This window comes from Silurus meridionalis, chromosome 19 (assembly GCF_014805685.1).
Source record: "Silurus meridionalis isolate SWU-2019-XX chromosome 19, ASM1480568v1, whole genome shotgun sequence".
In the NCBI taxonomy this organism is placed as follows: Eukaryota; Metazoa; Chordata; class Actinopteri; order Siluriformes; family Siluridae; genus Silurus; species Silurus meridionalis.
The window spans coordinates 5,431,669-5,447,211 of NC_060902.1; the positions used below are offsets into that span (position 1 = coordinate 5,431,669).

Genomic DNA, 15,543 nt, shown 5'->3' on the forward strand with positions numbered 1-15,543 from the left:
GGCATAGTCTTAAGAGGAACCTGGATTGTATTGAGGTAACCAGACACTATACTGTGTTGTGCTAAGTAGTGATTGCGATGCGAGTGTGAAGCATCTTAATGCAATGAGATGTGTACTGGTGTGAATTTGCTGCTACAGCGTTCATGCCTTGTTCATTCACTGCTGTATTTGTATTGATCTGATTCTGTTTAGCTCTAGTTCAGAGACATAGGGGGTCAGCATGTGTGATTACAGTCTCACTAGGTTATCAGTTCAAACCAAACCCTCCAATTTATTCTCTCAGCAGAACTAAAAAGCAAAATGTTGCTGGCCTTTATCCAATCTTGCTGTGGATGTTCACTGAGCATCAGATTCACAGTTCTTGGCTGACATGAGTGAACCCTAATGGACTTTTCTGTTGTAGCCCACATGCCTTGAGGTTCAACATTACTTTCTGTTGTTGCTTTTCTGCACACCGTGGTTGTAATAAGTGGTTATTTTCAACCAATAAACCAATCTGACCGTTCTCATCTAACCCATTTTCATCAACTATGTTTTTTGTGTTGCTTGTTTGTTTTTTTGGACTGTTCTAAAATTCCTGTAATACTCAAACCAGCACATCTGGCACCAACAACCATGCTACACTCCAAACTTTTGCCACATGTCCCATATATTGCTGTGGAATTTGAACATTACCTAAAATGTTTTTATGTATCTGCAGGATTGTTCTGCTGCAGCATGGCTGGCTAATGGGATAGGTTAATGACAGTGCAATTAGTGTACAGAAGTTCCTATTATAGTGACTAAGTAAATGTTTGTTTATTAACAGGATAGTGGAGGATTATAGGATTGTCTGACAAATCCTGTATAATGGCTAGATATCTAGTCCATTTAAATATAATATTCTACTTAATACATTGCCTTTCTTTCAAAACTGACCTAACTTATTTTACACATTTACACATATTTGTTTATATCTATTTTAATTCAAGTACATAATTTGTGGGTTACAGATGGTTGAGCAGGATTTGTTGCATAAATATGGGCATGTTTATTCTCTGCTCATCCATTTCTAATGCTTATTTGATAGATTGATGACATTGATGGATTTTCACTGGGATTGTGCTTAAATATTAAAGAGCTTTAATTTAAAGAAAGCCTTAAAGGCCCAAGATTACACCATCACGATTCTCCATAGCTTTGAATGTCACCTGAGTTAAATAATCATCTGCAATCATGATCATAATGAGCAAATGTCAGATGTATTCTTGTCAATGTCTTCTCCATTGCAAAGAGCTTATACTCTGGCCGTATGAAATGACTTTGTCTATCAGTTTAGTTCCATTTAATATTGAGATGACACATAGATGACATTCATTACTTTCGAATCCCTTCTTGGAAATGTGTTTGACAGGAGGAACTGCTGAATACAGAGAAGTTCTCTGATCCAGATGTCACAGTGTCTGACAGCAAGCTTTAATTCCCTGCCTGCTGAAGCTGCAGCGATCGGTTCATGAGTTTTTCACCCTCTCATCATTCATTCTATTCTCTAGCAGCCTTGTCTATTAAAGAGCACTGCAGCTTGTAATTATTTTTTAAAGTCAACCTTTTCACCTCGTTATAATTTTAAATATTAGCCATGTATGTAATTAGATCTTTTTTTTATTTCAGCTGTCACTGCAAATACAGCAGACATTTAATTTTGGAAATAAAATATTGATATAGTATAATTGGGATTGTTAGCTAAGATTGTTTTGGAATCTCGGGTCAGAAATCAAGTCTGAGTGCTTAATGGAGGTGATGCAATATTATTTGTATTATTTATTATTATTATTATTATTATTATATTATTATTATTATTATATAGTTCAGCTTAATTTTCTTTTAAAGTACTCTTTCACTATAAATCACGAATTGTACAGGCACTGCTGATGCGTCCACTCTAATGCATACAGGAATATAGAGATTTTATTGTACTGTAATGACAGATAAACAACTTTTTTATGTTTAAATTACATTTTTAGTGACATCCAAATAATATCACTATGATATCATTATGCAATAAGTCAGGGTTTAACTGTGGCTTGTATTATCATTGAAACACATTAAATAAAGAAAGTGCAGCTTTCTTGTGAGTTTCTTTCAAGTTTTTTAGTTTTCATCCACTTACAGTACATACTGTAAAACTACTGTAGCATACTGTAATGGACTGGCTACTTACATTGGCCCATAAAATTTAGTACCGTAATTTCCGAACTATTAAGCACACCCAAATATAAGCCGCACCCACTGAATTTGACAAAGATTTTTATTTTAAACATAAATAAGCCCACTAATGAACTTTACACAGGCTTTGACGAAAGACAGTGTCTGTTACACGGTGTAACGGTTGAAATATGTTGTGGCTCCTTTAAGAGCAGAGCCGTATTTTGGGAATAGTCTGCCGCCACATTTTTCCGGTATTACTGCATGTGTGCAAGACCGAGGAATATGTCCTTATTATTTTCTGACTTTTTTTGACTAACCCGTAACGCTGTTGCCAAGAAAATTAAAAAAGCACGAGTTTTGGAAACCTGTCTGTGCTTATATGATTTCTGTTGCAACTGGAGTTAGCAAGCTCTCCTTTCACCCAGACTCAACACGTTACAACGGCTTGTATCTAAACAGTAGCCTACCAAGAAAGTCATTGTTCACTGTCTTCCTTCTTCCTTTCACAATTATTTCTCTCTGTAGTTTTTCTTTTGGCATCGTCGTGCTTTTAAAAAGCTTTTTTCCCGATGCCGTGCAGCTCAGAACACAGGTAAGGTGCGTTTTTTCGTTTCTGTTCGGAAATTTCATTGGTCTAATGTTATGGGGTTCACTTTTTTGGCTTGAAGTTTGTGAAACCCAGAAAAAAATCCATAAATTAGCCGCTTCGTTGTTTAAGCCTTAAAGCATTAAATGGCATTACCTTGTCAACCCTGTCATATGAACCTCTACATAGATAATAACCTAAGTTCAGAAACTATTGGACAGGTCTGGCACACACTGTATACACAAAAGTAACCCAAAGATTTCTCTCAAATAATATGGAAGAGCAGAAAATTAAAATGTGGTTTTGTAAAACTTGTAGAAGGATTATATTGAAAATGTGCTATTTTGTGTGTGTGTGTGTGTGTGTGTGTGTGTGTGTGTGTGTGTGTGTGTGTGTTTACAAGTACCTTGCAGTAATGAAGATGTAATGCTGCTGCCTGGAATAAAGGCTACATTTTCAAGACAAAATGCTCTGGCTCTGGCCAATTAAATAATTTATTGACAATTTTAAAAATGGTAACTGGTGAGCAGGGGGAACTATCACATAAGCCTAGACCCCATGCTCTTCAAGGCATAAGTTATGCAATAGCAATGAGAAAATCCCCACAAGAAGAGCAATGAAGACCCGAGGAGCCTTCAAGCATGGCACTGATTTAAAAAGCTCCTAGATTTAGATGCTACATTTTTGATCCCATCATGGGACACCCTTGACACAACTAGTGCAAACCCCATGAACAACATCAGTTTGACAAAGAACAAAGAAGGATTTCTCTCTCTAAAAAAGAGAATGGCATGCCTGCTGGAAAGTTGTTTATTCCTGTCAGTTTTTATGTATTTTTTCCATTTCACCTCAAGCCTTTATAAGTTTTTCCCTTATGATGCGAAGCACAAGATTAGACTGGCAGGGTGAAAGTAGCACACATCTCCTCTGATGTGCAAGAAACTGCATCTTTTTGAAGTGCGGTTCAGGCAGCATGGGCTCACAGTTGCAAATTTATAAGAATTTGCATGAGTCAACTCATATGAAAGTTATAAATGGTTAAGGTTAAGGGTTAGTGATTTCATTTAATATGGAAGCCAAATAAATTACTTTCTGGCAAAGTGTATTGACATGCAAAGGAAAACAGATGACTTTGCCATGTATCCCTGCACATGCCCAAACTAAATAAACTCATAAGCCATTCCTATATGCGAACATTTCTACAGGAATGGAGCCAGCTGAACTTGCCAGGCACTCTTGGCCATGTGGAAAACAGGGCACAGTTGGGGGCAGAAATCACTCTAAAGATCCCATACAGAAAATATAACCTATATGCTAGGAGTACCTATTATTTTGATATATATATATAATGTGGGCAGTACATTTTGAAGTGTAGTTTAAAGTTTGCAATCCTTTATTAATAAAAACCTATTTGAAATGCACGTCACATAAAAGAAATACAGTATATGCCCAGGCTTTCTTTTCTAACTGCTCAATTTTTATAAGTTCTCATTTGACACTGGCAGGCTGAGAAGAAATAAACAAGCAACAATGGCGCCATTCTGATTTGGTACACAGAGAAAAACAGTTCATATATGTTAATATTAATTAAATAAAAATTAGTAGGCATTAAATTGAGGTCACATGGATTCCATACAAATAAAAGACATGATTTCTAAACCTGTTTCTTTCATTAACTTTACATTAATTTAGGGTTAACGACTTAAAAAACATTCTATTCAGAGATGACTTTTATAATAGTTATTAATCCCTTGAACAAATTTGTTCATATGCAAAAAACTTGGTAAATTAACAATATAAGTATGAAATGTACAGAAAATTTAAATATATAAATGGTGAGGTGATTTACTTTCTTGACAATCTGGATAGTTCGTTTTTTGCCAATTCTTTGCCAAACATTCAGCTGAAATACTTTGTGATTCTTTGTATGGCATTTGTTGTCCTTCATAAGTTGCATATATTTTTCTGACCTTGCAATCCAGTTCACCCAGAGCAGTTTAATAGGATGTAGGTGCAGCTGTTTGGTCTCTAAATATTTGGATATGTGCTTTTAATTATTGTCTTGTTCCTTAGTGAAGTTGGCTCCAATTAGCCACCTACTGAGATTGACTTAGTTTCAGCATTTCTTTTACTTGAAATGTCTCCAACCTTTCCTGCTCCAAAACAACAATAAACATTATAATATTTTTATATCCAGATCTCTTTATGTCCTGCCACAGCATTTCAGTCAGGTTAAGGTCTGGACCTTGGTTATTGCAACACCTTGATTGTTATTCTGTTGTAGATTTGCTGGTGTGCTTTGGTTAATTGTCCTGTTGCATTACCAAAGCTTTAACTTTCAGACAGATGGCTAAGATTTCACTCTAGAATACTTTGGTATACAGAGGAGCTCATGCCAGCTCAATGGCTGCAAGTTGCCCAGGTCCTGTCTCCACTTTAGTCTCATTTGTCCAAACAACCTTATTCCAAAAGTTTTATTCCAAACAAATCACACTTGTTTGGCAAGTATCTTGAATGTTGTTCACTTTATAATCTTTCTAACTGCAGAATGATGTAAACAAAATTTTGGGGAAATGGTCTTATAACCTTTCTCAGATTAATGGGCAGCAAGAGACGGCATTCATTTTCAAATGATAGATAGATAGATAGATAGATAGATAGATAGATAGATAGATAGATAGATAGATAGACAGACAGACAGACAGACAGACAGACAGACAGACAGACAGGTAGGTAGATAGATAGACAGACAGACAGACAGACAGACAGACAGACAGACAGATAGATAGAGTCTGCTAAGTTTCATGGAAGTAGCTTGAATCTTTAAAGGGTTACTTAACCTCTGAAAATGTTCATGTAGGTCTGGGTTAACTTTAAGAAAGGCACAATAAATCATTACCATATGCCATTATGATTGCTAGTGGTTAGGACAGAGCTGTGGATTGTTTTCTATTTGTTAACTTGTGATGTCTTCATAATTTTATTTAGTTTTTTGTTTTCCTGACTTCTCCATTTTTGGAATAGAAAGTCAGACCAGGTTTGGTGGATGTAGGTTGAAAGCATTGTATAGGAGTGTATAGAAATTAATTGTCTGATAAAAAAATAATTTTAAGTAGAAGACCAGTATGTTGACTTTTGACAACATAATTAGGCAATTATATAAATTGATCATATTTAGCATTATCTGGTAATTTATTGGGTTTGTGTCACAAATTCTGTGATAATACTGATAATAAAACACCTTTTTATGCTTTGCCCTTAACAGACGTAATTGCTCAATTGTTCAGGGGCTTCTGGGTAAATGGTGCCAAACAGGACAGTATAGGGGCTAAACCTTATGGAGTTCTGCTTTCTAGTGTTCAGGAAAGAGACATAGTTTGTTGCCTATTTGTTACGGTAACTGGTAAAGCCCTGGAAATGTCCATAAAGAATTTTAAATGTTATTCATTATTTTTCTGAACCCTCTGTGTACCTGGCCACATTTTTGGAACTCATAAGTTGACAAAACAAAAATTGTGTAATATTGTCTTCTTTTGGTTTTATGAAATGCCTGAAAAACAGTGCATAATGTTTTTAATTTGACATACACAAGATTCTGTACATCATATGTATTTTGGATATAATTTTATCTGTATTCACCTATCCTTATTATGGTAATAAATTTCATATATTAATAATAATTATGATGGTCTCCTAATCGTGATATTAGACTTAGTGTAATCTTATACGTTGGTAACGCATGCCTCACCTAGTTTGGCAGAATTGTTTTCAGTTTGTTTTTGCTGTTGGAGTCTTTTCCTAAGGGTGCAATATCTTATTATTATGATCATCCACACTGGAAAGGTCATCTTAAGATGCAATACTCACTGTTCCTTCTGTATAATATAACAAAAATTGTGAAGCAGAGGTTGCAGGGAATCAGATAAGAGAGCTCAGTGGACACAACCTTATTACCTCTATAAGCACTAGATGTAAAATAAAAGCCAGGGGGAATATGAGAAGGGCAAAATGAGGATATCGATCATCACAGCCAACAGTTGTATACTGTATATTTTATCATTTGGATTGGCGTAGCCATGCATTGATATTCCCTGGATAGTATATTACTCTACACTTAGATTGTATTTAAGAAGTAAAATATATGCTGTTGTATAAGGAGTTGTAGAGTGAGGTTGTGGCCTGTTACCACTAAATTTTCTCCCTAATTTGATCATCTGCCATTTTCCATCTACAATCGAGCTCTTCCATTATCCCAACAGCAGCAACCAAAAAGGGAAGATGAAATCTAGGTTTGCCACATTAAATGAGGAAAAATAAGGCATACACTTGACCAGTGTGGTTTCTTTATGTTTAAATTTGAAATATCTCAAGCTTTGGAAACTTTCTGTCGTTTGCTTTTGCCTGAATATATATATCGAAGCCCGTTTCTGCCACATTAAAAAAAGTTCTGACCTCTTTTTCGCAATTGCGACTTTTTTTCTAGCACTTCTGACTTTATTTCGTTCAGTTGTAACTTTCTTTCTCGTAAACATCCAACATATGGGAAACTATGCTCCGTGTGTAGTTAAATGGACCAAACAAAGCATCGAATCAAATAATTTGCCTCAATGATTTTTTTTTTGTAATCAAATTACTTGAGTTACTCCAGGAATTGTTTCAGCCCTATTTACTTGTGCACATCACCACCATATTTCAGATGTTTAATACATGAACACTGAATTATTAAATGTCAGTATGTATTATAATTCCTCTAAGATTGATCTATTTTCCATGCTTATATTCTGAAACACAGTCAGCTAGAATCTATCTACCGGTAGCTTAATTATCTAAGGCCACATTGTGGTGTAGTTACTTTATAGTTTATTAATATTCTCCAGACTTGCTGTTTGTATAGTTTTCCAAGCAGAAGTATGTTCACTACAATATCTCTGAAGCTTTTCGTTTTCCATTGGAGTTATAGGCTGTTATAAATAATTAATAATAAGGATTTATGTTGGTGAAAAGATACAATACTATTTATAATATTCAAGGCATCCATAGAAGTCAGTATTTTCTGATGCATTATCTTAGGGGTTGGCCACAGAATTTTAAGTTGCTTGAGTTTGGGTCTTAGATACTCGTCTTTGGTTTGATGATTCCTTGTGATTTATGTCACTTTCCCAATTTGAATCTCATTTGTCTTTGTTTGTGACACAATATATGGCTTTTGTGACTTTGCTATTTGTTAACTCTGGTTATCGACATATAAGGTCATTCGTTAGATGTTAAATCTAGGATTTTGAAGATATAACACCAGTTTATATCGTTTTGGGGTTTGAGTTTGTTTTTCATCACTAAGTTTGAATGCCGAATAGCAGACTAAATTTGACAATTAATTCATTCAAAGAACATTTAATTAATGCCTGTTCCACACTGAATTTAATCAAACTTGTGGACAGTGGGGAAAAAAATTATGTGCACATTAAGAGGCAAATTGGACCGTCTGTTCACTGAATGAGGAACAATTTAGCACAGGGATAAGATGAATGAATGCTTAACCAGAATGGAACCGTGCTATATTCGAAAAGGGCTGTGTATTCTTTTAAAATGCAACTCTTTCATAAGCTGATATGATTTCATTCAAGTGGGAAGAAAAAAAAAGTAGAAGGATTGCAAATGCAAGCAGTTCGCAGATCGGCTTTGAACTTGTACAGTTCCTTTTTTTAGAATGAAATGGCCAGGAAATGTTAGATAACCAATCAAATCAAACGTAAATCCCAAATAAAATAAAAAAATCATACTCATGCACATTTACAAAGGTAAACCAATCCTTGAGGACCATTTAAAATTGTTACTTCCTATAGTAGTTCCCCGTGGCAATAGCTTTATGAATTTCTGAAATAATATCCTTATAGCACTTGCTTTATCTTAAAGCTATAAAACTTTATTGCCCCCACAAATATATTTTTTTTAAGTTAGTATCACATTACTGCAACAACAATGGAATAATAGCATCATGTACATCTCAAAAATCTTTTACTCACGATGCATATTTCTTATTGGACTGTACAGTATGTTTTTTGAATCTGCTTTAAATGGTCTTGTTTATGCCTTTTAAGAGCCTTGCTCATGATTTAAAGCCAATGTTTACCACACACATTGTATGTTGCATTATTTGGTCAGCTGTCTTACACACTTCTCACAAAAACCGTAAATTGCACTTTGACCCACTCTAATTGTCTTGATGATAAGTCTGCCACAGAAATAAAAAAAACTGCCATTTATACATATATACAGTTTGCACACAACTGTAAAAGGTAAAATTCTGGTAATGTAGCCTGGTCTTTAGATATGTTATAGCTGTGTAATTTCTTTGACCCTAGGAATTTTCTTAATTTAATACCAAACAGTGTAGTTTAAGTCACTTTCTTGAAACTTCTTGAAAGCCCCAATAGATCGGGTGGGAAATGAGAACACAAGCAGATGGAGAGAACTAAGTTGCTGAAGCATTTCCATGGTGCTATAACATTTGGCATACTCAATCACTTATACTTTGAAACAAAACATAGTAGATCAAAGCATCCTGACATAAATAAAAAAATAATTCAGTTTAAAAAAAAAAGTACAATTCCGATAAGGTTACATTTTTAAATTGCATACAGCTGCAGAATATCACTGTTTACCAGTTTATTCTCCTCAACTTCCCTTTTATTTTACAGCAAAAACAAAAAAAAAAACTAATGAAAAAAAATGTTGGAAAGACATTTTGATTTTGTACTGGTGATCTGACCATTGCTCCTTGCCCTCATACAAGGCAAGTCAAAGTTGTACCTTAGCATTGCCTCTAGTGTAAACTTTATTAGCCTTTACATTTCCACCATATCAGTTTCCTTTTCTTTCAAATTGAGAAAGATCCTATGAGAAATTGCAAGTGGCTGTTGAGTTATTTTCTGTCAGCTTGCCTACTCTCCTAGAGTTTTTTTTATTGTATTTTTTTATTGGTTTTAAATATGATTAAAAAAAAAAGTTTTCAATACGCAATTAAAAACTCTGTTGAAAGTTATTTTATTTATTCTTTTAGGGAGGTAAATTCCATGGGATGTTAATGGTCACCCTCTGAACCTGAATGTCTTGTGTATTCTTTTTGTCTACACCCAAATCCAAATTTCTTTCCAAAAGGTAAAAAAACCCCACATTTTTAAAGCAATCTCAGATTTAAAGACAGATTCAGTCCTACTCTTTCAGTTCATTGGAGCCAGGATATGTTTTTGTTTCTGAAATCTTAGTTTTGCACTGGAGCTTTGAGTTTAAGCCTCAAAATTCACATACTCAAACTGTGTTGAGTTGTTTGCTATGACAGGCAGACTTGCTTATGTGTTTTCTGATTCCACATAGTGGAATCAGAACATGACTGTTATTTCTAAAAGTGGGGTAAAGAATGTTATAGAGATAAAATATGTCTGTAAACACCTATAAATAATCGATTTATGTGGGAAGTGCTTAAATATTAATTGTGGTATAATTTTAAGAATAATGTCACTCTGATTTGATTTGGGAAATACATTTTCCTCAAATTTACCCAGGCATTGTCTGCTTCATTACAAAGTTGACACTTTGTAATAGAGCTGTTGCTATCGATTATTTTAGTAATCTACCGATTATTCCAAGGATTAATCGAGTAATCGGATAAAATTTACTTTTCCTTTATTCAAGAGCAAACACTAAATATACAAGAGAAAATAAGATGGGTCTCTTAAAATGAACAAGTAACTTGTTTCCCTTTTAGAAAAAAAATAATTTTTATTGCTGAAATTGCAATCTGTGAAAACTAAACCCATTTAGTGCATTTAATTGCCATTTTAAAATTCAAGTATAAATATACATAAAAAATATATTTTTAGATTACTCCTTCTCTGCTTCATCTGTCTTGTTTGGTCTCCTACAGAGCTGATTGTTAAACAGAGTTCTCTCCAGGGATGGAGGCTTATTATAATACCATGCGATTCTGTTGATTTGTAGTCTTTTTCATTTTCAATGTATAAAGCTTTCTGGCACTACAGAGGGGGTGATGCTCCCCAGTTGGCTAAAATGAAACTTGGAATTGCGAGAGAGAAAAACAAAACTCGGATTTAGGCAAACTTTTTGTTTAATGTGGCGGAAACTGGCTTCCATATGAATCTAATCCTCACCCCTGGCTGTTTTCTCCCAGTTCCTCCATTTTTCATTCTGCAGTGTCTTCTGTGTTACCTGTCCAGAGCGTCCAGAGTTTAGCGGGTGGTGCGTCAGTAATAAAATTTGCCAAGAGGAATTTTTGCAATCGAATTACTTGAGTTACAGAAATCGTTAGAGCCCTACTTCGTAATTGTTTCTCTTACATCATTGGAAAATGTCTACTGTTTAGAATTATGGTATAGTAGAAAACTTAAAAGCACAACAGCTGTATGAATAGTTGCACAACAGCAACGTGCATGGTTTGCAGTCACAATGTTTTTTTCGATGATGGAAGCAACAGAGTTCCTTTCAACATAATTAATATGATAAAGAATGATAAAGAGTTATATATATATATATATAAAAACAATTCTCTACTGGCTGCTAAAAAAATGCAGTAAGTTCATGCAGGTCGCTCAGGAAAACCCTTCACCAAAGCAACAAACACTAAAGGATGTTTCAAGAGATGTTGCCTTAGGATTTCCCTGGATTAGCAGCCAATCTTTGTAGTAAATGATAGAGGTGTTCCTCTCCTTCTGGTGTGCTTGGAGCTGATTAATTGATGACACACAGTAGCTAAGTTTGGGCTGAATGGAGCATATGCTTCAGCTGATTATATGTGAAGGTCTGGTTTTTTTTGAGCACAGATAATGCAAAAAGAATTGAGCATTGGCCATTTCAAGCACTCAAAACATGCCTATGCATGTGGAGGCAATATTTGTCACACCTGATAAAACTATGATTGAGGTGTCAAAAACAGAACCTGTGGAAAAGGTCTGGTAGTGTATTTGATGAGATCAACACAGAGAGCAAACCCGATCCGGTAATGCATTTCAGTATTCAAATAGTGTACATTTTTAACACTGGCTGCTACTGCTGCCAAGTTTCTTTGTGCTCCTTGCACTAGTGTGGATAGTGAAAGCCTCTTGATTCTTCCAACATTATTAATAAAAAGACAAACTGTCAAGATTCTGAACTTACTTTGAAAGAACCTTAATCTCATTATGAGCGAGCAATGAAAAATTATTACATTGTGTACATTTTCTATATAAATATTTAAATATTTTTTAAATATTCAAAATCAATACCATTGTTCATGATATTATGGCAAACGGCTTTATCCAGTGTAAAGCTGCACTCCTTTGATGGGATTTTCAATCATCACAGCTGATTAGGCGTCTGAGAAGAAAACTACTCAAATCTCATTTCTCCTATGGTGAACAGCAAAATTTGCCACACATATAACTTCACCATATGACCAAAAACAAAGCCTGCATTCACATCTTTCCCAGATGTAAACTTTTATGAAAAATATTACATTTAAACAACTGAGAAAGAAACACAGACCCGCTCACACATTCAGTTTTAACTTCTGCTTAAAAGACAGAGAAAATAAGAAAGATAGATCAAGCACGAGACAGAAAACCAGGGCATACAAATTCCCGAAGGCTTTGGGTTGTACGTTGTTTTGCGCATATTTATCACACACTCATGCACACTGAGATCGAGGAGACCGAGTGATTACTGCTGTTTGGATAACAGCTGCTGTATAGATGTGCATAGTATAGTATTATAAAATAGATCAGTGATAAACAAGAAAAGGACATAATTGAAGGTCTTCTCAGTGGTTTGGGACATTGAGTGGCAGTCCAAATGTTGTATTAGTAGTGTGACCAGGGGAAGAGAGCATGTTTAAATAGAGCATACCGAGGAATATATCCAGGGAAAGGAGCATGTGAATAGTTACTGTTTATCCTAGAAAAAGGCAGTTCACGCAGTGTATGTAGACGAAGTAAACGGCATCGCCTACGGATCACCAAGTGTTTGCAAACAGGAACATAAAGGTGATGATCTTCCTCCAAGCAGTGTTGAGAAAACGGACTTTTAAAGGTATTGCTTTTAATTTCATTGTGACTTTAGTTTTGGTTTTAATAAAACTCATGTCTTTTGTTTTATCAAAAAAATTGGAACTACATAATATAGGCACTCCAAATATGAACTGTACTGTATATGTATATGAATTCAGCTTAAAAGAGTTACAGCCTTTTTTCGACAGAGTAGTTAATTAGCTGCCATGTCCTATTTGAGTATAAGGTGTTTGAGGAGAAATAAAACAAGCCACTAACCTCTAAAAAAATACATAATCTTAGCGCTGTAAAATGAACTGTTTTGTGTACTATTTTAGGTTAGATGGATGTTTCTCTGTGGTGTACCAGTGTCGACTACTGATTTCATTATTTGGTTACTGATTTCCATGATAATTTTTTTAATTGATCCATCCATCAGGAACACAAAATCCCTAATGACGATAGCTTTTCAAGTACACTACAAACCCTTATTTCTTATCCTTTGAAGATATTCTGAAGACCTATTGTAGGACATTACAGAGGTTTGTGGGATACCTCAAACTTTCTCCCAGAGCAGCTTGATTGTTTAATTTATAATACTGGACAAATCACTAGACTAGATCATGTGTCTTGGGTATGAATTTCTTATTTATAAATGACTAAAGGTCAGGCAGGTAGGTGAGTGTAATGAAAGTTGATAGCTTGCTAATGTAACAAGACCCTGAGGCAAAACTAAAACGTAAAGTAAAAATTATATCCCACAGTTGGAAAAAAGAACATATTTACATTTAATCACCACATTATCTGTGTAAAGCTGCTTTGAGACAATGTTCATTGTTAAAAGCGCTATACAAATAAAAATGAATTGAATTGAATTGAAAGTTGGTTCGGAAATGTCAGTAGTCAAAGCACATAAAGGCAGTTCCTTAAAAAGAATACTGTATAATCAAGACAGTCTGCTATGCTAGTCACACACCAGGCTCAGTAATACACACAAACACTTGAAAATGATTTTGCAAAAAAAGACAAATAAACATGAGGCTATCATTAAGCAAACTAATTATAGTGAAGCACAAAAAAGATGAATACACTTAGTAACAGTCCATTGACAGGATAAAGGTGGAGCCAGGACCAGAACAACTACATCTGGCAAGTCAAAAACAAAACCACTCAGAGAGAGAGAAAAAAAAAAAGTATGCAAACAGCACTACCTGGGAACCAGTGATGTTCATGAGAGTCATTATTCCAGATTGTACATAGCATTTATCAATCTCTCAAATATCACATGCACAGATTGTAAAATTTGGGAAAATGGCTGAATGATTTTTATTATTGTTCAGAAAATATTGTCAACAAAACCACTGGGTATAACAGTTTATATATACAAATGGAATGTGGCATCAAATTATATATCATTTACTTAGAAATAGTACATGTCTGATAAATGTAGAATTTTATTTATTTTATTATACTTAATTTGTTTATGTTTCTAATTACTTACACTAATTATTAGAATTATAGAATGTAAGCATGATCGGTTCACATAGTATTGATGTAAACCTTTTACTTTATAAATTCTTGTGTGGACAATATATGTTGTAATATAGTTGTTTAAAAACATACTTGTCCTGGGTTTGATTCTAAGTTCAGGTGTGAGGACAGTGTTTGATTTTATTCCAGACTTGAAAATAGATGATTGAATAAATCATTGGATGTACGAGATCAAATTGTGTTCATTTGAAAAGATTTAAAAATGTTGATCCAAGGTTATTTGGGGGCTCACTTCTAACACTTGTATTTAGTTTCAACTAAAATTAGGCATTATGTTTCACTATTGTTGCTTTACAATATCAAAGAAGTGGTCAGTGGGTTTTTAGCTTAGTGCATTAAGCTCAGATTGGCTTCATTCAGAGATGCCAGATGAATCATATTTTCGTCAGAGATTATTTTTTGTTAAGCTTGTCATTAAGTACCATCCCAATCAGTCTTCATTTTGTTTGGAGTGGAGTGAATCACTATGGACACCCGTTTCTCTTTGTTAGTGCTGGATAAGATAGAAGACACTTCTGCACTGTTTTCTTGCCCTAAAACCAATTTTTTTTGTTAGATACAAAATTGGCTGTGGTGCATCAAAAAATGCTTACCACTTCAGCCCTGATTTTCCTGAATAATTTATTTTTATCCTTGCAGATGGCTGACTAATGATGTTAAGCATAAGCAGTCCAGCACTGTTATTTAGTCTGTAAGCTTTGTCAGATGCTCCAAAATCTTGAAATGTCTGAACATGTAAATATGGCAAGAAGTAAGGACTGTGATTCAATATGTTAAATTGTACTCATACTTTAATACTTTAATCTGATACACTTTTTTGGGTGAAAGTCAGACTGAAGAAGTTGAAATTGCATAAAATTATGTTAGACTTTCGAGCGGAAGGTTCTACTTGAAATTTTTTATATTGAATGATGGAAATAGGAGTTCAAGGTAAATGATCTAATAAAACTAGATGGTTTTTGTTTTCGCCTCCTGCAGTAAACTGCAGTCAAGTACTTTATGGATTCTTACTCAAAGTGTGCCTAGTTATGGTTTAATTAATTGATTAAATTGTTTTTGAACAAATCTTTAAATTAAATTCATCTTTTTCACCCATGTTAATAAACATGACCACTTTGGTGGCTCCTTTGGTGGCTGAGCATCATAATGGTATTGAAAGAGCACTTCTTGGTGAATGAGAAT

The 15,543-nt window shown here is 34.5% G+C and overlaps 1 protein-coding gene across 7 annotated transcripts in view; it reads left to right on the forward strand.

The window, feature by feature from the left end:
• The window catches only part of grip2b (glutamate receptor interacting protein 2b), a 189,287-nt gene that overhangs the window by 89,224 nt on the left and 84,520 nt on the right, over positions 1-15,543 (forward strand). The window contains exon 1 of one of the 7 annotated variants that reach the window (XM_046875138.1): positions 12,809-12,853. The exons of the other annotated variants lie outside the window; for them this stretch is intronic. Coding sequence (XP_046731094.1) covers positions 12,811-12,853 — 43 coding nt within the window. The 5' untranslated portion in view covers positions 12,809-12,810. Of the gene's footprint in view, positions 1-12,808; positions 12,854-15,543 lie in introns of those variants that run through there. 7 annotated transcript variants of the gene reach the window in all.